Source organism: Corvus moneduloides, chromosome 3 (assembly GCF_009650955.1).
Source record: "Corvus moneduloides isolate bCorMon1 chromosome 3, bCorMon1.pri, whole genome shotgun sequence".
NCBI lineage: Eukaryota > Metazoa > Chordata > Aves > Passeriformes > Corvidae > Corvus > Corvus moneduloides.
In genome coordinates, this window is record NC_045478.1 from 44,368,866 (window position 1) to 44,395,437 (window position 26,572).

The 26,572-nt window shown below is 34.5% G+C and overlaps 1 protein-coding gene across 3 annotated transcripts in view; it reads right to left on the reverse strand.

The window, feature by feature from the left end:
- ASCC3 (activating signal cointegrator 1 complex subunit 3) overlaps positions 1-26,572 on the reverse strand; it is a 255,012-nt gene that overhangs the window by 185,934 nt on the left and 42,506 nt on the right. For all 3 annotated transcript variants that reach the window (XM_032105143.1, XM_032105141.1, XM_032105142.1), the window contains exons 6-10: positions 24,271-24,478; positions 23,405-23,546; positions 22,704-22,829; positions 1,154-1,354; positions 555-695 (exon numbers count right to left, since the gene is read on the reverse strand). In XM_032105143.1, coding sequence (XP_031961034.1) covers positions 555-695; positions 1,154-1,354; positions 22,704-22,829; positions 23,405-23,546; positions 24,271-24,478 — 818 coding nt within the window. The remainder of the gene's footprint in view (positions 1-554; positions 696-1,153; positions 1,355-22,703; positions 22,830-23,404; positions 23,547-24,270; positions 24,479-26,572) is intronic.

The following is a 26,572-nucleotide window of genomic DNA, read 5'->3' on the forward strand; positions in this document are numbered from 1 at the left end:
AGGTAGAAAAGCATCTTCAGAGTTTGGAAAAATGGTATTTCACTGACACAAACAGCATTTGCCTGAAATTAATATGACAAAAAGTGTCTGTAAAAACAAAATAATCCCCATTTATGCAATCCTATTAAAGAGGCTAAACCCACAAATTTTATTCATTTCTATGAATGGTCAAATGTTTAGCCTAGTGATGTCTTATATTTTTTAAGGACAAATGAGGAAAAGTAAGATCAGCCATTAACAGGAACATAGTTTTTGTTTGGTTTTTTAAAATGAAAAAGAAGGCAAATATTATTTTGACGTATTTGCAACAATGTTGTTACAGCATTTCAGATTTATTTGGAACTTACCATTTGCAGACCAAACTTTCAACTTTTCAAAGATGGTTTTTATTGAAGAATTCTGAATTTATATCAGTGTACATAACCACTGTAATTACAGATGTCATAACGTTTCAACTGCTTCACCAATACTGTTACAAGGAGCTTGAAGAGCAGTGTACCTATGAAAAGGTACAAATACACACACAGAACAGTATTTTAAAAGATTGAGCATACCTGTGTTCGCAGAATTTCGCCTTTTGACAGTTGCATATCACCAGTCAACTCTTTCACAGTAATGCCGAGTGGTTCCAGACGCTTGCTGAAGTAATTTGTCATTTCGGCTGCCAAAGCTTTCATAGGAGCAACATACACAATCTGCACCAAAACAACACTCACTTGATAAATGAGCAAACCCCACAACGTTGTTTGTTTCATGGAAACCATTACAAATCACAATTTATTGTGAAATATGATACCAGGCACTTACAGTGAAAAATCTTAATAGTGATATATGAAAAGTAGTTATCTTTGTTGGATAAGTGTGCAGCTGTTTAAAGGACAATGGATTTTGTTTATACAGCCTCATCGCTTTGAAAATTGGTTCTGCATGAAAGCTAAATGCATTTCATAGCTTTTTATTCACATAATAAGATTTTTAGAACACAAGTAAGAATAGCTTTAACAATAATGAAGTAAATCAAAACTAGCCTTATCTTTAACTTGGAAAAGTCTAACATCCTTGAGAACTTCCTGATTTCATATTCCATGTATAACATATAATGGATTTTACCTTACAAGTTAAAAAGCTGTTATTTGGTTCATTAAACTCCTACCTTGAACTCATCCTTTTTGATAACACCATGCTGGACATGCTGGCGAATTTCATGAAGGATTGTCAGCATGGCAATGTTAGTCTTCCCAGCTCCAGTGGGGGCACAGATCAGCATGTTCTCATTTGTGTTGTAGGCGGTCTCGAAAACTATAGACTGGATTCGGTTTAGTCTTTTCATGCCTTTAAAAGCAAGTTGTCCAATCTGTTAAAACAAACAACACACATATCTTGGATTTTTCATAGATATTTGTATATGTGTCTGTGCATCTATACATATATTAATCATAAGAAAAACAACTCATGGAAACAAACCTTTGGATACTTGTCATAATATTTTTATTATTCCAAGTTTTTTTATTCTGAGGCTACCACTTCTACCCAACCCTCAGACAGTGAATCAATAAAGAAAACAAATTATAGCAGGATAACATCTGCTAAAATAAATCAAAATCTTTAGCCTCATACTATTTCACCACTAAATTTTTTTTACTCAAGAGCGTGATCAAAACTAATATGCAGTAAAATATTAACCAATTAGTAATTAAACATCTGTAAAACAGCATTAATAAGAAAAGAACAATACACATCTCTAAGATGACAAACTATGACTACTCTATTGGCAGATGAGGCAGCAATACAACGAAACTCAGTAAAGTTGATTTAGCAAACACAGACACAAATTCAGTAAAAAACCTTCTCTTGCTTCTGAGAAAATCTCCATCTTGCAATTGTTCATGTTCAGACCTTTCTCCAACAATATTTACAACAAGCTGCAGCCACCACAAGGAACATAACACTTGCATGTGTAGTCCAAAACAAACTTAGAGAATGTTTTAAAAAAATAAATTTTATCGTTAATACAGGAAATTATGCTTATTATAGTTTAATGCATGTTTAAATCTTATAAAGTACAAATCATCAATTACAGTAATACTTTGCTCCTCTTGTCTCTCTGAAAAATTGTATTTTTACCAGGAAAGAACCACGGTACACAGACAGTGGCAATTGCTGCATTTGAAGATTGTAAAACCTTTGCAACTGAAGAACAGCCCTTAAAATATAAAATTAATTTTTAATAAACTTACTTTTTCTTAGTTATTTTTTACAGATGTTTAAAATAGACTGCAGAATACGTAATTATTTTCTTTCTACAGATTTAATTATCTGCAATGTTTCTACTACAAAGAATGAAAAACATCTTACTGATATATTTGAAGATTATAATTTTTACTTTACTTGTAGAAAACAACAAAAGTCTAGTAAAGAACAGGCCTCAAAGCATCTTCTGAAGATCTCCTTTTCCATTATTCTGGGTGCTTTAATTAATTTACAGTTATTTTCTATGGTAAAAACTCTCTCCAACGCCACATAGTCTTTCCAATTCTTTCCAATACTAAGCAAATTATTTGAGCAGGACTCAATTTATTACTAACTCAAGTAATTCAAGCTTAGGAATGAGGGCTTCATCAGCTATTTACATCAAATAATTCACTTAATTTTGCAACAAACAACACTAAGTCTATCGTGCTGCAGCTTTCTTGTAGTAGCCTCATGAGGGGCTACAGACACAAATTACAAATTCAGATTAATAGACCATTTTCACAATAAATGAAAATTCTCTACTCTTAAATCTATAGGAGTGATGTACTTAATGACTAACCAACTGCAGTTTTATTTTAGATGACTTTGAACATGAAAAAACAACATTCATTGATATAGAAGTCAATGAAATGCCATGCAATCAACACACTATTTCTTTTTGAAAAACGCCCTTTTCAGTTTAACAGTACCTTTGTCTTAGGAAAGCTTTCAGGTTGAAAACTTCCTGTGCCACACCAAAAAAGCAAGTACTTGAATTGCATTTGTATTTATAGGATTTACAAATCTCTGATATATCCAAATTTCTATTTAAAACTGTTGTCTTTGGTGAAGGAAAAGAAAGTATCTAATGCAAGTAACAAATGCACCTTTCACCAAGTTCCTTCAATTTTTTAGTGGCTGAATTTCAGTATTACAAGAGTTTTCACTGTTACTGTTCTTGCACAGTTTATTCTGCTTGCAACACTGCAGGAGGAAAGCTTATTTGTTTTGTACCGTGTTTTGTACACATAATGTGTACTTCGTGTGTTGTCTTCAAAATTCATTTCATCTTCATGAATGAGACTCATATCAAGTATTAATGGTTTTCCTGGAGATCTGTTGACTGAACCTGCTGCTATCAGGGTTCAATCAGCTATTTGTATGACCTCCTTAGTCATTTTAGGTTTCTAATTTGCCTGTTACTTCATTTTGAAATTTCTTGACAGATCTTTGTAATTGGTATATTTTTCTTTTCCCTCCCATTCCATCAAGATGCTTTTAGAAGGTGTTATAAACACTGCATAAAGTTCACACTGATAAACACCATTCACAGTGTTTATAACAAAGGATCTACAGAGAGAAACTCCCAAGTACAACTGGTGATTACTAATAAAACACTACATTACACAATATGTGTATTATTTAAAGAAGCAGTTTTTAAACAAAAGCAGGAACATTGCTGTCTAAATGAAGTCCAGCCTAAGTATCTTCAGAAACGGATGACAGGAATTTTCCACAGTCACACAGTTGGATATGTTTGGCTTTACACATAGAGGTCACCATACAGCTGTGTGATTATTAACACCCTTAAATATGTCCTTAAGTTATCTTAAACTACTGCTTGTAAGAATATGCTGTTCCAGCTCCAACTCTAAGTGTGGAGTATAAAACATCTTTTTCCTTTACATTTGGTAGAAATTATATATACTACAGCCAAAGGAAACGCAATTGTAAGCAAAACTAAATACGTATTTAGAAAAACAAAAATAATTTCCTGTCTCCTTTCCTATTGGAAAATAGTAACACCATGGATTAACACTGACTTGCTAAGTAGTGATAAACAAACAAATGTTCTAGAAAAAACAGAGGAACCAGTACAGCAAGTTAGAAAAATTAACTTTGGCTTGTTTTCTGGAAAGATGCTAAGCCTATTGAAACAGGAATATTAAGAGCAGAATAAAGATCAACAAAAAAAACTCCACAAAACAGAAAAACCATAAAAGCCTGGTTCAGAACTAGCAGCACTTTTTTAAAATAATGGTATTCTGAACCAGAACCTAGTTTTTCATTCAACACACTAATTAATTTTCAAGCTGGCATTCACAAATCAATATACAACATTCAGAATCACAAAACAGTCAATGAATAATATTCTTTGAAAGTTGACTCTGCAGGAATATATTAAGGATTTAAAAAGCTACAAGAGAAAGTAACTCCAGAGGAAAAAAAATATCCTATGATATCTTCCAACCAACTGCCCATTAATTGAAAAAATATTATCTTTCCTCTACATTCCATTTTATTCCAAACAGTGCATAATCCAAACCCAGTAGTTTTGCTCTTAAAAACAGTAAGGCAGCATACAGAAATGCAATAGTATGCACAGAAGTCCACAGTTTGAAAAAGGTGTTTTCCTAAATTGATTTGCAAAAACTACATATTTTAAAAATGGAAAACAATTTTTTTCCCCTCTGGCACATAAACATCAGCCAAGGCTTCTACAGACCAACTCTTTCAGATAAACCAGTGAAATCCCTTCTTGCTTAAAGGTCTGGCAGCCACAGGATGGCAGAAAGTGTTTTTTACTGAAAATGAATGAGATGAAACATTTTTTGGCCTTCTATTCTACAGCTGATTTATCCCTACAATTCAACACAAACCATAGGAAGTTTGAGCAGAATACAATCTGAGTGTTACTCTCAACTAACAGGATTTCAAGCCTAAGATGATGCCATTTTTACACAAGCATGAATCAATGTGAAAAGCCACTGAGAAGCAACTCTTTCCACAAACCAGATGATACTCAAAGCAGCTGTGACGTGAATGAATAAACCCCCTGATTTTACTTCAGTAAGCTTTCCAATTCTTTCCTATGGAATTTATTGTTACAACTAATGCATTTATGAATAAATGAGATTACACCTAATCAGGATATTCTAAATCAGAAATTTCATCAGAAAGATATTTGTGTGTTGGTGCTCTAACAGCAATTTAAAAATAGGACAAATTTGTTTAAGTCATAAAAGTAATATTCATAAACGAGTCCATACGGTTCAGTCGGCAGGCAAGCTACAGCTCAGAAACACAACTGCTTTAGCAACACAGTAGTGGCAGTGTCTGCTCTAAATAGCACAGACCTTCAGCACTTTAGACAGAGTTTTAGTCATGCAATTCATTACCAAGACCTTGTAGAAATGTTCCATAATGATGACTTCTTCTGTCATATTATAACGAAGTAATAAGATTACTACCCATTTATCTTAGCGATAATCCATTGCACCCCTAAGCCAAAGCTGAGCTTTCAGCATTTTCCCCACTCATTAGCTAAATTTTAATGTAGTACTATTTTATTCAAAGTATCTTATATATCTCAGGTGCAACAAATCCCTTTCTGCAGTCAGCTGTTCTACACTTTCAGTTAAAGAGATGATTGATCTTACTGCTAATAGTATGATTAATCCATGCTTTTTTACATAAAAACCATGAAATTCAGGATGCGAAAACTCTGATGGTCCCTTGTTCTGATACGTAAATAATCTCTAGGTCATCTTTCCCCTTTGCTGTCCTCTGGAATGTTGCTGGTTAAAACACATATCAATGCATATACAGTCATATACGCACACAAACATATGTTTTTATATGTATATATATACACATACACATTTTAATAAATACATTCCCATTATCCTTCTAAATTATGAACATTTAGTAGTCCCCCCTTGCTTTCTAATTATGCATCTATATACTTAAAGCACTTCTGTGCCAGCGTAAATCCTATTTTGTTACTGAAGGTACACTCAGAAATAAATATGTATGTTATACCTGGGGACTTCCACAGCTTCCCTCTCCTGATGATACTTTTCATATTCTGCTACTTCCATGAAAAAGTGGTAGCTTGTGAGATTTAGGAACAGAAATAAATAAAAATATAACTACATAAATAGCATAAAGGTAAAATTATTTTTATGTTATCTTAGGAGTACTATTTGAAAATATAATTTCCTACCTGCCCCAAAGACTGAAACGTTTTCTTTCAAAGTGCCCGTATACATTTTAAGCAAAGGCTCATAACACGCAAAAGAAAAACTGCATGATGTTTGGATCTGCTCCATTTAGCACCAAATCATATCAGTGAGATTCACTGGACTTAGGGGAACAATTTTTGCAGGAACAAGTAGCATACACAAAGATACGAAAATTATACAAGCGAACCAAATAGAGCTTATGATTGGCTTTGGGCCATAATCAGCATTACAATTTCTTCAAGTAAGTACAAATTATATTTCATTCAGAGTGCAGTACCTGAAGACTTATGTGCTATAAAGGAAGCTTGGAGTAAAACACATTAGACAGATGCAAATAACAAAGGGCACCAGAGAACCAGCAGCTTATTTCAACACTGTACCTGCTACAAGTGACTGGACTAAACTGAAAGCAATTCTTGCATGGTATGGGCTATTCAGGTCACTATTAGCAGCAACCACAGATCACAGAATCATTTCACTTAGAAATATCCAGTTCAGCCCCTCTGCTCAAAGCAGGGCCACTTACACCTATGCAGTTGTGTTTCAACTGTCAACAAGGATGGGGACTCCACAACCTTTCTCAGCAACGTGTACCAGTATTTAACCACCTCACAGTAAAAAATTACTCTCCTGTGTTCAGATGAAATTTCATGCGCCTTAATTTGTGCCCATCTCCTCTGGTGCTGCCACTGGGCACCACTGTTGAGAGTCTGGCTCCCTCTTTGTTAATCATTCTCACATCATGTATTTATACACATTTGTCAGACTCCCCAAGCCTCCTCTTTTCCACCTCTGTCACACTCTCCACATACACAAAAGATGTTCCAGTCCTTTAATTAGATTTAAAAGTCAGAAGAATTCCTAGAAATGAAAAATAGTGAACCATAAGGGTAAAATTATACTCTGATGTCTTATAGAACAGAGAATCACAGCCCATATAAGATTTCTTTGAATATATTCTTAATTGGAATTAAACATCATCTTTTAGAAAACCACAGAGCCTTTTATTTTAAAATTATCACCACATTCACTGGTTAATGCAGTAGGTATTTAAGTAGCAGTAGCCATCAGAAACCAGGGAAATGTGCATACTTTCAAGTTATATTAGTGACATTAAACTCAAAACAAATACTGCAAAATTCTCCTAGATTCTGACAGAGTTCACTAGATTTAAAAAAGTATCCTGAGAGAAAAAAAAAATTAATATATTCATTCTATATTAAAGGATCAGCTCTGCTCAAAGTTACCATAGCACAAAAACTATGAAAATTATTATGGTTTTGGGTTTTTTTGGAATGCTGCTTCTAAATCGTGATTAAACATTCCAGACCTTTCAGAATTCATGTTTGCCAACACTGAGAGTTTTATTGAATTACTCATTTCTCAGAAATGTCAAAATTCTGGACATAACAGTGAGTGCTGTTCAAGAATCAAACTTTCACTTAAGAAGATCCAGAGTCCATCCAGAGAAGTCCAGAACAGTTCCATTTAAAAACAAATTGCAGCAAAATCTAGGAGTATAACAATCTCCTACCAACTGTGGAAACATAGGCCCTCCTTGAAAAAAAGAGCCAGTGAAAACCAAAAATAAGTCAAAGAATAAAAAGCCTTCATCTGTGGTTTTGTGTGCTCACGGTTTTGTTTAGTTTTTTTTGGTTTGTTTGTTTGTTTGTAATCAGTCCTGCCTTCTGCTCTCTTGAAGAAAGATCTATTCAAAATCAAGAGGTTTTAGGGAAAATATTTACCTTCATATATGGCAACTAAGAGTTTACATGCCTGAAGCAATTTCAACAAAAATCCTTGTAAATCTATAGTAACATTGTCACCAACTGCATATATAAACTATTCTCTTGATGAACGACACTATACAAAAAACTGCAGCAGTCATACCTTTTCTACAGACTTCTGAATTATTCAACCACTTATTCTTCTACTAAAAAGACAACATTGAGAAATATTCTTGGGTTCAATGTATAGATTAAATCCAAAGATGTCTGCATGTACGTATGCCAAATCAGTTTGAAGGAAATGACAGGACAGCACTGTGGCGCTATAAGGCTTTCACCGCTCTGAGTTAAAAAACTGAAAGCTTGGGGGATCTCCTCCCCTCACTGGGAGAACTGTGCTGTGTTCATCAACCTAGTTACAATATGACAAAAGATTATAGACAGAGTGATTATACCCTCTGGTGATTTCACTTGAGGAAATGGATAACAAAGTGTTTCAGAAAGATTTTTCCATAAAAGCAACTATTTCTACAGCAAACGTACATAAGTTTTGGCATCCAAACAGACACACAGGAGAGATTCTGATTTCAGCGTCACTGCTGCAAACTCAAAAGTATCCAATGTCAAGAGAATTATTCCAGATTATAGCAATGAAATGGAGATCAGAACACAGCCTCCTCTTGGAGCTGTCTGATGCCATTTGTAAATTACACACAGAAATTACCTTGAACTAATGCAGCTGAAGGAAAATTGGCAACAGTTGTGGCATTTCCTAATAACCTCGGGAGTTAAAATCTTATGAGGATAGAAGGATTTGGGTTTAATTTGATCACATTTCATCCATATTAAATGTAACAAAAAAAAAGTTTTCTTTTTCATAAAATTACAAAATATCTTAATGCTGTGCAAAGCTAAAGCTATGGGAGAGTGATAAACAAAAAATTGTACAAATTAAAAAAAAAATATTTAAAATCTACATTCAAAATATCTACAGATTTTTTAAAAAATATTTTAGATGTCCTGGACTGCTATCTATTTACATCTCCACTATCACTATCTCCCCGACTTTTCTAGATGGAGCAATGAGGAAACTGATGATGATTATATGCTACAGTCTATTCTTCAGGTTTTGTTGGAGTTTTTCCAATTCAGAGAACACTCTCATAATTTCTTATACTTTAATACAACTGAAAGAGACTCCTAGCTCTGTTTATGGCATACTGCTCTCATAATTTACTCCCGTGGGAAAACACAGTGCATCTCTAAGAGGAAAAAAACATCACTGTTAGGTGCACACTGACTCAAAAGCAACTGCAATCAAAGAGTTAATATAGAAAAACCTTTCCCAGTTGTTCAAGAATATAGACACTGAAAGGCAAAGGAAGAAACCCAACAAATTATAAGGAAAGACAATGAGGCATTGAGAAAACAACTGCATACGTTCTGGCCATTGGTGTAAAAAAAAGGTTAGGCTACCAACATGCAGCATAAAAACTGGAGTCCTTTTTTCTAACCAATATAAAATGGTTTCAGCTAACTTTTCCCAAGTAAAGAGATATGGATATGAAACTATGTAAAAATTACTTTTTGGAAGTTGAATTCTTGTATGAGTCACCATTTATGAACTAATTGGAAGAATTTTGAAACAACTGCATCATATCAAGAGAAACGTATTCTTTTTCTTCCATATTCTTGTTGCAGTTTTGAGAGAATGTCACTACTAACATAAAAAAAAAAAAAATTCTAAGCAAAAAGTTGTGTTGATGAGGGCATAAATTCACCTCAAAAACGATGTGGCTACTGCAACTAGTCTATGCAGATAACTGGAAAATTCAGTGGAAATGGAGAATACTGACAGAAAATAGCAGATAGTTTTTGGCCAAACTGCAAAAGTAGTGACAATGAGGAAGAGACAAGGTATCAGATAAAAGGGATCAAAGTCCTAACCCTCCCATTCCACACAGACTTATGTGAATGACTGAGGTATGGGTCAGGATAAAGACACAAAACTTTCTGAAGGACTGCATCCAGGCATTTGCATTCAGCAATTCTCAGGAATTAATAATTTCAGGACTAATGGAAAATTAATACACTGAAAACTACAGATTCACAAAGCCTGAAAAGCTGATGAAGAAGGTAGCTCCTACCTTGCAAACAACAGTACAGATTTAACAAAGCTTTCCCACGTACTGCTGTAGGTTACACCTGGACCAGATATTTTGTTTTTAAAGAATCACAGAATGGGTCAGGTTGGAAGGGACCACAGTGGGTCATCTGGGCCAACCTCCCTGCTCAGGCAGGGCCATCCTAGAGCACATGGCACTGGATTGTGTCCAGATGGTTCTCAAATATTTCCAGCAAGGAGCAATCCCCAACCTCTCAGGATAATCTGTTCCAGTGCTCAGCCACCTGGAGAGTGAAGTAGTTCTTCCTGATATTCAGGTGGAACTTGTGCATCAATTTCTACCTGTTGCCTCTTGTCCTATTGACTGGCACCACCAAGATGAGCCTGGCTCCATCCTCTTGACACCCTCCCTTCAGATACTTATAGACATTGATGAGGTCTCCTCTCAGTTGTCTCAACAGTTTTGCTGCTACAGTAGTTATTAATATGCAAACATCTTTTTTTATTCTCAAGTAGTCAAATTATTGATGTGAAATTTGAGAGACATATTCTTATTTAGCCTAGATGATACATGTGCCAACATGCCAAAATGTCTCCATGTAAGGGATATGCACAGCAGGAAGACAGTCTCAAATTTAGAGGTCCAGAAGGACAAAGGTCCACACGCGTCCAAAGCAAGCAGAAGTATAATCAAGAACACAGAAAATTATCTCTGACATAGTCTCAGATGACTCAGAGAAAAAATGTCCACTCTTTTCAGATTCAGGGAACATAGAGAAGAAGGAATATTTTCAAGTAAGTTTCCTTCATTATATTATGTTTTATGATAAGTAATTCCTATGAATGACTAAATAAAATCATCTTCCTTTATATTTTGTTCACTGCAAATGAAAATTTCTTAGTTCTCCTCATAAATTCCCAAGAAGCTATTATTATACAAAGCATACTTATTTATTAGTATAAAAACTAAAAATAACTCCACTCTTATTTGATGCGTCTGGTTCCAATATTCTAACTGAAAGATTAAGTAGTAGGATAATTTCAATTTTCCAATTAAAATTCAGAAAAATTGTTTTGTTGTAAAAAGATACAAACCACACACAAAATCTATTTCTCGCTTAAAGAGACTTTACATTAGTTTTTGCTCCTTGTTGTTCTGCTGACTCAAACAACTGGTCTTCAAAAAGTTTACAAGTTTCACTGTATTAGCATTTATTGTGTGATTTTGAGGTCAATGGAAACTGTAAGTCTGAGCTGAATAGCCTATCAGTTATAAAGTCAATCTTTTTGTCATAGAGCTCCTCTATCCTAAAATCTTTTTAAAACATTTAAAATTATTTGGTGATTTCTAAGTGAATCCCTTGATGAACCATCTCAGTCCCATTTCTACCACTGAAAGACACAGCCCATTCTTATCTAAGATAAAAGATTCATGTCTTAAGGAGCATATCAAAACTTGTCCTATTTAAAGACAAACATTAAAATCAGATGAACTATAACGTCTCTAAAATATTTTGAGTAAGAGTTAATATTTTAAATGTTGCAGCATTTCAGAACTAGCATATACCTCCCTCAACTTTGAAAATTCTCACTTTGAAATTACATTTCTTAAAAATTAAAAACAATTTTGGTCTTTGGTATAATTTGAATTAGAATTTAAAATACTATCCTGTATTTCACCTTAAATGAAGACTGAATACTCCTAAGAATGAAAGTCTGCCTTCAGGGATGCTATCAAAGTATAGCAGACTACTGCATTCTTTCACACTTTTACTATGAAATTCCACTGAGAAGTGGCTATTCCCTAAACAGGATGCAGCAGAAGCATGTTATTCATTCTCCAGTCCTAATTACCAAAACAACTAAAACTACTTTGAGTTGTTTTAATTAAAAACTTTACAGATTTCTGCATGTGCTTAATACAAAAGTCCATATTCATGTCAATGACATACATGTGATCCCCTAAAGAATGAAAAATTAACACTTAACAGTTGCTTTCTCAATTTAAATATTTCACTTGTTATGATCATTTAATGAGGCCAAAAAAACATGTAACAGCTGCAAAGTCACCAGGTAGACATAATTGGATTTCAAATATTATTGTGATTAAATGCAAGGGGAAAAGAATGCTGTGAACCAGAAGCTGGATTTCTTTTGAGCTACATGCGGCTGCACTGTGGAAGAACATGTCTACCTGAAATGCTTCCTGGATTTTTACTGGTCATTGGGTTTACTCTACAAAATTTAATACATAGAAGTCACCCAAGTTACAGTCATCTGAACTTCACAATGCGGAGCCTAAATATTATCTTCCTTGAAAGCAAGGAACCCTGTAAGAGTAGGGCAACAACATTTCATATTACTGCATAGTTTTGAAGCACAGATCTCTTTCAGTATTTTATTTTTAAATGACCCCTAATTAATTCAGTACTATTTTATGCATGCAAAGGCATTAGTTCTAACTGCTCATGTAGAAGCAAATATTTAATCTGTTAGTGTAGAAGGCACTTCAGGATAATGTTTTCAAACTATTTACTTTAGCTTACCTTAACACGACAAACTACTTTTTCCTACTAAACCTAACAAAAACCAGAAAAACTATCAGAATGCTCAGCAAGGTAATTATAGCTGAAATTAGTAATAATTTTAACACATCAAGTAAAAATGAAAGAATGGCAAACAGAAGAATATTCCCAGAGGATTAACTACTGCTGTCATAATCTCTCTACACCTCAATTTTCTTCTCTATTTCACTTAATTTCACACTTCTGCTACCCAAGATGGCAGACCTGTTTTACAGCATGGATATTAGATGACTTTTCCCTAAATTTTACAAGAAAAGGCTACAAGCATAGTCAGTATTTTTTCCTACAAGAACACAGCTATTTTGTTCTCATGAATCACAGCTAAACTAGCAGCATTCACAGAAGTTTTCCTACCACAGGAAAATAAAAGGTAGGTGAGGGATGATGAACTTGTTTGACAGGGTCACCAATGTGTGGGAACAATAAAAGTTTAAGTACCAGACGACAAAAAGTACAACAGTTTTAAAAGCTGTTTGGAAAATTTGTCTAATTACTTCTGATGGTAAAATTTATTTTTGTTTGTGCACTACCATCAACAGTGAATCAAATATGCTACAGTGGAAAAGGGAACATATACTCTCACAAAAGCCCCTGAGATACATCTCTCAAACTAAACCAAAGAAAACCCGAAAACCTGCTCTTTGGTAGCATAATCTCCTCCAGACTGGCTGCATCCTTTAGTAAGACACTGCACACAGTGTAGCTGAGAGTTCTGGCTACCAAATCTGGATTTGTATTTTATTAAAAGAAGAGCTTAAACTAGTTGTAAGAATGAGGAGGTTGCTCAGAACTGGTGCTCTTCTGCCCAAAAAAAAAACCAAACCAACCCAGCCCTTTTTTTCTTTCTTTAAGTATTCAGAACCAGTTTTATTGGATGAATCTTTACACAAATTAAAATCCTGGCAGGTAAAAGCAGGTACTTTGTTAGATTACTCCTAGGTACAGGCAGATGCATCTATTCCCACAGTGGCTCAGCAGGTGTTTTTCAGCAGCTGGTGCCCTTTACTGGCTTGCCTTTGTAAGTGTTCCCATCAGATTTTCAACTATTTCAGAGGCAGCACTACACAATATACACACACTTGGCAGCTGTGCAGAAAATGAAACAGGCTTATCATTTTATCCAAATCAGATGCAGTCAATTTTATCTCATGTTAATACTAAAAAGTGCATTTCCCTATTCATATTTACTACTTGCATGAAAAGGAGCAACCTAAACAACTATAAGAATATATAACTCTTGTAAGACAGTATCTACTAAATATTTTAAAGCAATTTTTGCTTAGTATATTATGCACAGCCATGCTAGTTTAAAGAACAGACTAAAAGAAATGAAGTTCTCTATATTTATCAGTACAGATGTCCCTATCATACTTTGAGCCATATTAATTAATTGCTCTTCTCTTTGAACTTCTCTACCCAAGAAGAGAGAACTCAAGATTTTACAGAGCTCTTTAAAAAAAAATAAAAAGGTTGTACATTAATAACTTTACTAGTACTTAGAATAAACAAAGTCTCTCTGAATGAGAAGGTTTGTTAAAGCTTCAATTACAAACTCACCAATGAAAGGACATTTGAAAACATTATTTTATATTCACAAGGATTTTTTCTGGTTTCATCTACATTTATTAGTGGGTTTTCCCTGTGGTCATTAATATCAAGCCCTTGAAAATAAAAATGTACATAAAAACACAGCCCAGAGTGACACAACAAAGAGCATATTTACCACATTTTCATAGCATCCTTGCCCCTTTCAACATCTCCAGTGTCTTAAACGTGGCTTGTTCATGTAACAAAACCATCAAAATTATCAGATGTTAAAAGGGTCTTATTATGACTATGTAAATATATAAGCTAACACCAAAAATAAGTAAATCTATAAAGTATTTGTTGGGACAAAAGGGTTCAAACCGGAAGATTTGGCAAGGACGTAACAGTTTTGCTCGAAGTGACCTTGCAGCTGGGACTGCTAAGAATGCTGGTGTGGAAAACTCCATTTATTATGCCTAGTGCTGTTCATCCTCTGCCTGTTTTGAGGAGTATTCTGAGAAGAATTCCTGTTTTGAGATAACACACTCTCATAGGCATACTTGAGCCTCTGGCTGGGAGAGAGATCATAAAGGCACAGCCTCATGGTAAACTGCTAATGTGCCCTTTGATACATCAGGGCTGGTGGTGGAGATGCTACATTCTCCTTCCCCCCCTGCCCACTAGGATGAGCTAAGGGATGTGTCTCCCTGTGTCTCTGCCACCTGGCCTTGCTGGCGAAATAATGAAATAAATTTACTATTTTCATGGCAGCTGTGGTTTGGTGGTCAACTGTATGTGACAATTCACACAGTATTATACAATATACTATATTGTAACAGCACTTAGAAACTGATTTTTAAAGAAAAAAGATAAATGCCTTGATAATCTTAAAAATATTAAAAGCACAAGACCATGAAAGGTCTTGAACTAAACTGCATACGCGACTAGGACAAACACAACTGAGAGAAGAAATTATTGGATCATATTTTAAACACTCAATTTTAAGACACTACAAGGGAGGTAAGGGTATTATACTACAGCTGAAAAGCAAGGAGAAGGCTATTGGCCAAAAAGAAAAGATAGTCTTTCATTGAAAAGTCCTCTGAAAAATTTGTGTAGATGAGCTAACCCAGCACATGCTGCAAAGGAAACCTTCAGTCTCATTCTAAAAGGATCCAACTTGTCCAGTGTCAAACCAAAGCAAATAAACCTGCTGTCAGCCTACCAAAAGACAGGTTTACAGCAGAGGTAGAGAGAGAACACTATTTTGGAATAAGAAAGAAGTTACATTGCAAACTGCTATGCTGGTTGCTTTTTTAAATCAGGGACATATTGTACAATCTGGAAAGACCTGTGGGTGCAAGTCAGTAATCCTGGTAAACCAACATTTTAAGACAGGATTTACAATACTTCCCCATTCTTATGGGACAATAAAAAAAGCCTGTTTTCATTATACTTTTCTGGTGAAAATCTTTCCAATTTGTATAAATCCAGTCTGTTTTTAAATGGTCACATTACAGTAATTTGATTCACATCATCATACTAAAAATAAAAGCCACATCATATAAATAGGCGAAGGAGGATGCAGTTTGAGAAAATACAGGCTTACATCTGATCAATTATATAATGCCTAGCTCCAAAACTCATGTGAGATGTGATGTATGTGCTTCCTTTACCTTCCTTCCTCCCCATCCCAAAAGAGGTGAACTGTGTCATTACCTCCACAATGGTGGATAGACACATATTGTTCCAGTAAGTGCAGGCTGCTGCTCAGTGAAAGCCGCCTTTTGCTCTTCATAGAATCTGACATAAGATCATGCTTCAGTTCTCATCTACCTCCAATTATTCATCATCCCCTCTTTTTTTTCATCCTACATACATCTCTTATAGAGACAGAGATTGGCTTGACTATCTTCTTTGCATACAGATCTTTCATAAAAATAAAATAGTAGAAATCTGACAAGCTGAGGGAGGCAAGGAGAAGGATATATAAAACAGTGGTCTATTAAAAAGCCTCTCTTACTTTAATAATCAACTCTGCATTAATGGGAAATGTATATATCTATACGCCATATACATGTTGTATATATGTTTTTATACATGTGTGTATATATATATGTTTTAAATATAGATGTAGTTTATATGTTTAACTATCAAAAATGTATATATTACTGTCTTTTTTAAGTCTATGATAATGTTGGATCGAGAATGGATGACAGACTACAGAGAAGTCACACCCACCTAACACAGAGATGCTTCAGAGAAAATAGTTTCAATTTCTCATGCTGTGGTAAGAGATAGGTCCTTTCAAAGACTGTAATAGTACCAAACACCTTTTTGGTGAGTCAAAAATCACAGTTTTCAAATTCTAAGGGTAAACCACAATCCTTACTGGCAAGTACCACTGCATTTCAAAATATTATTTTAAAAAAGTAATTATAAAAAATATAAGACTATTCAATTTCTTTTTGTCTTTTACTATCACTACTTTAAAAGAGGAAATCTTTATGCTCAGTATACCTCTTTTGAGATAGTACATTCTTTTCTCTCTTGTTTCAGCACTAGCTTAAGCTCTTATTCTGATATTCTGGGAAACCTGCTTTATTTATTTTGATACAGAGTTCAGAGATGCAAAAATACTCTCCTATTAGGAGAAAGTCGATATAGGTGGAACTATGTTTGGAACAATAATCTCAGATTATTGGGCAAAATTATCTATCTGTAAAGTATTTCTTAATCACATATTTATTCCTTTATATCTACCTACTTCATTACTAATTTTCTACAGTGATGCGAAGTTTTCAACTTGTCAAACTCCTGGTTATTGGAGAGTGGTCGTAATTGCTGATCCTCCCAAGCTGTGCTCCTAAGAACTCTGCCTCACTGGAGCTGGGACATCCACTTGCCATGTTAAATCAAGAAATTCAGACTTTCACATTTCATTATGGAAATAATTCAAAGTTGTACTACAATATTCATAAAGCCTTGCTATCCCTGCAGTGTACCTATATTTTAAATACCATATCAAATCTATTTGACATTACCATATCAGGTTTCTTTTCCTCTAAATTATTTAAATATTTTTTTTGTTTTAAAGGTGTTCCCCAAAATAAATAAGGTTAGTAATCAGGCATTAATTATAATCAGTGATCCTATTGAACAAAAAACCCCATCTTACTGGCAAAGGAATATTAGAATAATAGAAAGGTTTTATGAAACCAGAAAAATGTTATGGTACCATTTCTAGTATTAAAGGCGATATCAATAAAGTAAGTTTTGTTTCAAAATACTTTTTGATTTATCATAACAGGAAGATGTTCTCCATTGCTGAAAGAAAAAAGAACTTCTTAGCATTCAGGAAATCATATAGTCACATCTATCTGCAGTGAAAGCTGAAGTCAGGTGAGGCACATGTTTAAAAATATTACATTCAGTGAACTATATTCAAGCACAGCAAGTGTCTTTCAGAGGTGAATTAGTAGCCAGCCACAGAGCATGTTTGCATTTCTACAACGTGAGATTACAGGATTACAGGTGAATTTTAAAATCAGAATACCACTTTACAGCTTGCACATCATATCAGTAGACCTTTTGATGAAGTTTTAATAAACTATCTCTACTAAGAAACAGGATTTTCTTAATGGAAAATATGATAATTTTATACAAGACGGACAATAAACTGCTGGTTTGGCATGAAGCACGTGTTTTTGCTTGCTTTTAGCCAAAGCAATATTATTTATTCCTAGAATTTTAATGAAACAATGCCTAAAAGCTTCATTTAAGGGTAAGTGAAATAATCAAACAATTTGATGCAGAAATTTTACATATAGCATCTGGGACTCTAAAATAATGATAAAATACCATTAACTCACATATTGAAGAAAATTAAGCCAGAGCTTGTAGGCTTTAAGATTGTCATCAGTGTTGAATCTTAACTTCAGTATTTTTGTTCACCTGTTATTGCACATATTCAACCTTCTTTGGACCCCCCTCCCCGAAATATGAAGACAGACTGTAATCCCTAATATACACTACCAGCCATTAAATCATGTACCTTGACCTACATGATTTTCCTTGTCTTAAGTTGGGACTAATGATTACTGAACTTGTAAACTCTCCTCAGAGCAATTTCTGAGTATAATTCATTGGATAAATGAAAGGATTTCAATAAAATGCAAAATGTTTTTTTTAATTATTCCATGTGCTTCAACCATCAATTGCTGTTTGGAAAATACGCAACTGAAATATGCACTAAGATCAACTTTGGAATTAAGGATCCAATATTCTGAATGTGAAAAATGTAATTTATCTAAAAACATGCATACTTATATTCAGTAGACTTACCTTGTACAATTCTAAAAACAAGAAAACATTACAGGAAAAGAGAGAATATTGATTTTGTAATAATTCCTTCACATAATGCAGAGTGAAAAAAAAATACCTTTCTTATTTAGATAATTAAGCTGTGGTAGTAAAAGGAAATGGAAATAACACGAAAAAAAGAAATAAATCCTACCCTGAACACCCACTTTCGGTAAAAAGCTAAAGTAATTTTTCAGCATTAGCAATTTCTTAGATAAAACCTGTTTTCACAATCTTGAAGACTAACTTTCCCTGGCCTGAGTTTATGACTTTAAAGGTACATTTATTTGGCAAAAAGTCTGGCACAAAACCACCTTTATAATAAATACAAAAAATATATTTCATTAATGGTCAAACTCCATTTCAACTGAGCAAAGATAATAAATCTAAGCTTGTGCTTACCCCATTTTTTAAATTCTCATTATTGAAACAGCCCAGCTGGCATGTCACTTGTACAAATAGTAGAACCGTAATACTTCAGATTAAACTGGTGTGACCAATCAGCTACTTATGAACCACCTGTGCTTGAACTGCAGTAAAAACACAGTTCTCTGAAAAATAATAAATGTCAAGAAAAATAGATCTCTGCAAAGGGGGTTGGGGGTGGGATTTTTTGCCTTTCAATAAGATAAGAGCCCTTTGCAACTCCTTCCATGGGACGCACTGGACGCTTCTACCTCTGAACACCAGTGACATTCCTGAACAGCAGCACAGCTCCCTCCGTGCCACCAGCTCCTGCTCCCAACTCAACACGGGTAGGAAATAACAATATGAGACAACACAGGTGGAGTGAGACTGTTGGAGGAGGTGAAGCAGGAGTTCAGATCATAATGGAGAAAGGTAGGAGACAAAGAAAAAGGAACAACACAACAGGGAAGTGCTGAAGCCAGCAGTTTATGACATGTTATGGTGTGTTTTTACGGCTGCTAAATTGTGCAAGGTTGGTCACTCCTGATCTCCTACTTGCAGTGAATCCTGGGATTAGGTAGGAATGGTAGCTAGAAAAATTTGGACCTTTGTCAGTTCATATGAGTTTCATCTTAGCATCTGTGTTCTTTCAGGCAGTGATTTCACTAATCATGAAGTCATAAACTTTTTAGGAAAGGTTATGCAAGGACGCCCTAACTAAACTAAATACTTACTTTGAAAATACCAGCCATAAGATTTCAGATAATATAGTACTAAAACTATCTTAAATGTGTTATTTCTTAATTCCGGAGTGTAGCGGCAGATGCATCCTGGCTACATTGCCAATCCAATAAAAAAGAACCCTGTGTTAATATCTGTACTGGTTTAAGGCATTGCTGCTGCCTTTGGTGTTGATTTGTAGAGGTTTTGTCATTTTGCCTTATACTTCTGCATAAGAAACTACTAAAAAAGGGAATCATATACATGTTTAAAATGTGGTTAGTATGTGGTTTGTTAGAACTAGTATCTAGAGGAATACATTTCTCTCATCTCTTCTCAACCTGTGTTTACAGGAAATAAGAAAATCTAAATCTTAACTAATACTTTAAAACATTTAAATGCAAGATTACTTCCAACTTATATGATGCAAAGCTTTAACTTCTGGCCAACAGTTCAAAATATAAATGAACACCTTATGAACTCAGTTCTGACCTTAGGAGTTTTGAAGATGAAATGCAACGGTGTACTCAGCAATACACGTTACACGGTCAAATACTCTCCCCAAACTGCTGACAGTGGGATCAAAATCACATAGCTCATAAGAAACAGAGTTCTTAAAATTATTTTTGTGCAAATGAAACCATACAGATTAAAAAGAAAAGAAAGAAGAATATTTATAATTTTTAATACCACCAGGACTTCCCCAGAGAACAGCAAGTGCTTAGAAAGCTCAATATATAATACTTAAAAACCCAGCAACAATAAATGGCTTGGTTGCTTTGTGCTTGTTTTCCCTGTGGATTATGGGTTGCATGTATATTGACTTGTTAAACAGGCTGAGTACCTTTATGTCCAGACTAACTCAATGTCTTACATCAAAACCCTACCACTAATGGCACCTCATAGCAGTCAACAGTAGCAGAACTGTAAGCTTCCTCATGATGCCTTTAGAAGTTCCTAGTTATGAAATATCTACAGTTATATTTACTGCCATCTCTAGTCCTTGCCCACCTACTCAAATTTTAGATAATCCTGCAAACATATCCATATAGAGATACAATAGAGCCATTCTGTGAGCACCTATACCTGCTAGGGAAACACCTGAAAATCATTATATTTCTGCTTTTGCTTACACTAGTTAACCAAAAATAAAATATATTGACAGAAAATCTTCATGCTCTCTAAACTGACTCCAGTTAATTGGCAAAAATTTGAAACACCAACCAAGGTGTTTCTGAGCTTAGAGATTTAAAACAGCCATGCAGAGGAAACAAAAAAAAAAAAAAAAAAGAAAATTTGCCCTAACCAAGATATTTACATCTTGACTAGGTATGTCTGAACTTACGCTTGGCAATTCCAGCCTCTTTTAGCTCATTGATAAAAAAGTTCTAGTCAACAGATTTTGAATCTATGAGTCTCATTAGTGGAACCAGGAAGCTGCCAAGTCCTGAAGCTGGACAAACTTCATAAATTTGTCGTCTTTTGTTGCAAATCGATACTAAACTTGGGGGCAGGAATTACATACATACGTGTTCAAACAATCAAAATTGTATTTATTGTTGACACTTCTATTTGATCCCATGTAATAAGAATCATATCAAAGAGTTAAGTTCTGAAGAAAATTGTTTCTATTTCAAAATTTCACTGTAAAACTGAAAAGCAGACCTCTTTATACACAGTCTACAAAGGAGAATTACTTATTAAAATTGTATAGCTGATGCATTTGTTAACATTTATTTTAACAGTATATGTGCAAAAATCTGCAAACTATTCATTTTAGATAGGTCTTTTTCTGTCTGAACCATATTTTTTCTGAAACTGCTTACTGCCTATTGAAATATTGGTACTTCTTGCAAAAAATTTACAGATTAATAGGTAGTATTTAGCTTAGGAAAAAGATATTTTATTGCAAAAAAAGCTGCCATGCTGAATATTGTCATATAAAATGACAATAACTGCAGTAGCTGTATTTTTCTATCTGGTTAAGCTGTCAGTCAATTCATAAACACAACATTAGATACTGTCACCTAAGCAGAAAAGAATAGATTCCGATTCTAAAATTAAACTGTCTTCTGTTTCGAAAGAGTTAAATCTTTACGTAAGACAATCTTTACTCAGAACCCCAATAAACTGCTCTGCATGTATTCTCATTTCCTGCTTTCCCAGAGAGAAAAAGGTGGAAAACATTTATCCATGTTATATGCTGCAGAGCTAAGACACATAAAACCTTCTTCATACGTACACTTGCTTTTTATGTCTCTGTTCAAATCTATATCAAATCTTCCATTTTTCAATAGATTTGAGATATACAGTGAGGAGTAAAAAGGTACCTGTGATGGAGTACTGCAAGTTCTACACTGTAAATAACTAACAAGAAATTTAGTTTCCTTACCTCAGCTTTTCCACCCTTTTAAGTCAGTAAACATTGAAATGTTAACATTTGTTTTACCTGCATTTTTCCTCTTTGCTCTTTACTTCCTATCACCAAAGCACATTTTGAGATGACTTTGCACCCCATAGAGTCTACAACACCATATTCAACACCACTGAACTGCATCAGATGTAAGCCTAGTGCAGAACAATGCTGTGCAGTCAGAAGCCAACCTGTACAGGTCAAGGTACAGAAGCTCAGGCTCACTTTTTCCTGTGATCTTCAGAAGAGAACAGAATCGCTGTAATACTTTCATTTCATTCTAGTGATTCAGATCACAGCTCAAAACCATAAATAACTGAACGTAATGCCAAAGGAATTGAGAACTGCAACTCATGAACAAGTAGTTCAGATTAGGAATTCCTTGAATCCAAGTCAACATGAAAGGGATTGTATTACTGAACTATGTTCCCCAATAAATATTCTCCAAATTAGTAGTGAAGAAATTAACTGGCTGCATTTACCTATCACATATCACTGGAAAAACTGGCAGTATTTACAGTTAAATTTTGGTAATAAAAAGTAAAAACTAATTTAATAACTTCGAAATGGTATACTCACCTCATCTAAGTCTTCAATATAAACAATTTTCTCTTCAATACCAATAGGCATTGGTTCACTATGGGGGATCTTCACCTCTTCATACATTTTATTGTTTTCTCTCTGAACTGACTCTGGTAAGAACACCTAAAAAAGTATTACAGGAAAATTAATTGAAAGTATGAAAACAAAGTGTCATTATGTATAACTTACTTTGAACAATGCTTTATCACTTTCCTTCAAAAAATGAGTCCCAACCAAAAGCAAATCTCACTCATTCATTTTACAGATAGTACTGAACCCCCCAAACAGAAAATAATCAGTAACCCCCCAAACAGAAAATAATCAGTTTTACTACTCAGAAAATAGTCCCAAAACCCCAAAAAACATAACTCTGTTTTATTACATTTCAGAATCCATTAGGTCTAGAATTTCATAAAGATTTCATTTTGTTAAAAGTCAATTCAAAAGTATCCAAAAGACAGAAAAGTAGTATTTTAAGAATTTAAGTGACCCTAGAAATAAAAGCAAATACATTAGTTGAGAATAAGATTATTTCTTCCAGAGTCAAAATAAAAATAGAATATATCAAAGAGTTTGAAACACCCTGCTTCATACATTGGATTCTGAGAAGGAGGAGACAAAGGAAACAAAGGGAACCCTGCTGCACATTACTCATTGGGAAAGATGTACTGTTCAAGAAGGGTCATGCACCAACATACCTTTGCACCCCCAATGAATGCCGATGTTTTCATAGCTTCAGCTCGGGAATCATAGACATGTGGATAATGAATTTTTTCGAAGCTCATCTCTCTTTGTCTACCTAGGACTGGCATACTTCGAGCATTCAGAAGTGCTAGTTCTCTGTGAGCAGAAAAAATGTAGTAATTCTGCCCATTTCAGGTTTCCATCACAAACATTGAGCATGGTATATTAAAGTCACAGCAAGAGTTGTAGAAGTCAGAGAAAAAATTTTAGTGTTATTCTCTGGCACCAGTTAGGCCAAATCCTTAAAATACACTGTTCAGATAAAATTCAGAGGCACAATCCAGTAAGTGCAAGGCTTTCCTAAAAGCAGTTTTGACTCTTTTTAAGTAATACAGAAACATGATTTCACAGTTAGGTACCAGTCTCACTATATTTTTCTCAATACAAAATACAACAGCTTATTTGCTCCTTATCCTCTCCCTCCTCTACTCCTCCCACTACCTTCTAGCTGACAACTTGGAAAATAGTACCCATTAATCTTGAGAGAAAAAAAGAAAGATACTTCTGATGGATTTAGTACAGACTTCATAAATCCTAAGCAAGTAGTGAGCATAAAGGAACTAAGAAAGATAGCCTACCCCACTAATCTGCAATTCCAGCCCACGTAGATGAGATCAAGAAGATTCTCATTAAGCAAATCACTGCTTTCTTTCCTGAAAATCAGGTTTTCATATTTAAAAAAATTCTACGCTTGTAATAAAACGTGACTTGAAGTCAGAATCACCTAATCACCAAAGCAAACTAAAAGAAAATAAACTGTTATGATATATTGAAGTAGCAATTACAACAGAAGCATTTCTCAACTTTTGGGATTTATTACCTTTGCATCCGCAGCTCTTTGGGATCAAAGCACATTTGTCCTTCTCCAGAAACTTCTCCATCTTCCCCAGCTTGTTTTTCTTTTCTGGCATTTCGTTTTTCCTCCCGACGATATTGTTTCATTAACAACTTTTCTTGTTCAGACTGAATTGTGACTTGACAACCATAATTTGGCTTAGCATTTTCTCCTATAAACTTCTTGCACTGTTCTGCAATATGATAACAGGCATGCATCTCTGTAAGTACTGTACTCCATCTTTTTTCCCCAGTTTCATTCTTTGGGGTTTTGATGTTTAGTTGGGGTTTTGATGTTTAGTTGGGGTTTCATGCTCGTTTTGGGGGTTTTGTGTGTGTGTGTGTGAGTGTATTGTGTGTTTAAAAATAGTTGAGCTTTATGTAGACTGTGCAGCAGTAGGCCTCAAGACCTCTAAAAGTACCACCAGGTCATGTCCCAAAGGTAAGCCATTTCAAATAAAAACAACTTCATTCCAAAGCAAGGGGATGGACCAGCAGCAAAAGGAAGAGCATTTTTTCTTTTCTGTATTTATGATAACTTCATCTACAGTGGAAATGCTACTTAGCCTCTTATCGCTGCTCTTAGACACATGCACCGATAAGCAGGATGGCATGAAAACAGATTAAACAGGGTGATTTTTTTTTAAACAGCCTCTTCACAGAACAATTAGTGTGTATATGCTAGATAACATGATTGTATTGAAAGCATACTCACAATGCAATTTCCCTGAACAAGTGAGAAAATCTATCCTACTCTATACAGTCACAAGGTCTCCTTCCTTTTATGTCGATAAGCAGCAGGATTACCAAGAAGAATCAGAACCACAGAACAATTACAGTAAACAATAAATCTAGGGGAGCAGGGAACCCAAAAAAGCCCAGTTACATTCACCTTTCTGAGATCAGTACTGGCCAGAACCAAAGATGCAACCAAGTCTTTTGGTTAACACATACAGGCTGGGAGAGATTTATTTTGTTTTCATTTTAACAATATTGGTGGTTTTAAACGTCATTTTTCAAAATTCTGCAAACAGATTATTAGTTTATATAGGCTTGACTGAATATTAAATACTTAACTCAGTTATGTTTCATATGTACTTCTGCAGCCAAACTCTTGAAGCGAAAGACTTGAAAACCTTTTTTCATCAAATAAACCCACTTGACTGACATTTTGAACAATTTGTGCTGCTTAGTTTTCACCTACAGCAACAGTGAAACTCCTACATCTCACAGCATGCATACTGGATAAGGCAACAATAACCTGTTAAATAGCATTGAAAAAATTCTAATAAACTGTCAAAATGTCCACATTAATACCATCATGTCTGCAGCTTTAACTCTCTCTCTCTCACATTAAAAGAGGACAATAATGGATGCAATTTCCTGACTAAATTTAATTCAGACTGAACACACCAGGGCAAAGAAATGTTACTTGATTTGTCCGATAAGCACAACAATCACCTTTACTGCCACAGAAGGAAATTACATAAGAAATAGTCAAATAATACAGCATGGTATAAAAATGCAGTACATGTACAGTTACTTGACTTGTGCTTATTTTTTAAAGGCACAAATTACTCACAGTTGACTACATTTCTGACAGAAATCATTCCCTTCCCCAAATGAAATTTTGGTAAGATAAGACTTCAATCCCCATAAAAAATACCATTTTGATCAATTAAAAAGAAAAAAAAAAAAACCTTATTAAAATTAATAGACTGAACTCAGGACAGAGCACCTTCAATCTCAGAGAAGATACCCTGAATATCACTGACTTTTTTACCACAGAGAAAGAAGGGTTCTCTCATCAGTGAAAAAAAGCATAAAATCAGTTATGCTTTTCTATTGTCTGAAAAACATAACATTGAAAATATTACTGTGATAGGTTTTACTCATGGCATAATGAAAAAGCTTCCAAAATACTATTTCTGCTAAGTGAACAGAAAATACTCCTGTAACTAAAATCTGTACATAGGAGAAAAATATAATAATTCCATTTCTATTGAATGTATTTTTAATTTTTTATTATTTGATTACCTAAGAAGAGAAAACGATCAGGACACAAAGCCTTGTCTAGCAAGACATTCCTCTTTGAAATCACAAACAGGCAAAACTAACAGTTGCTCTGATGAATTTAGACTAACCATTAGCACAGCAAGAGATGAATTTCTAAACACTTGCTTATATAACATTTCATTGAAGACAAACATTAAAGAGGGATCATTTACATTCTAAAATTATTGAGAAGATACATAAATCCACCATTTCTAGCTCTATTCACATTTTTC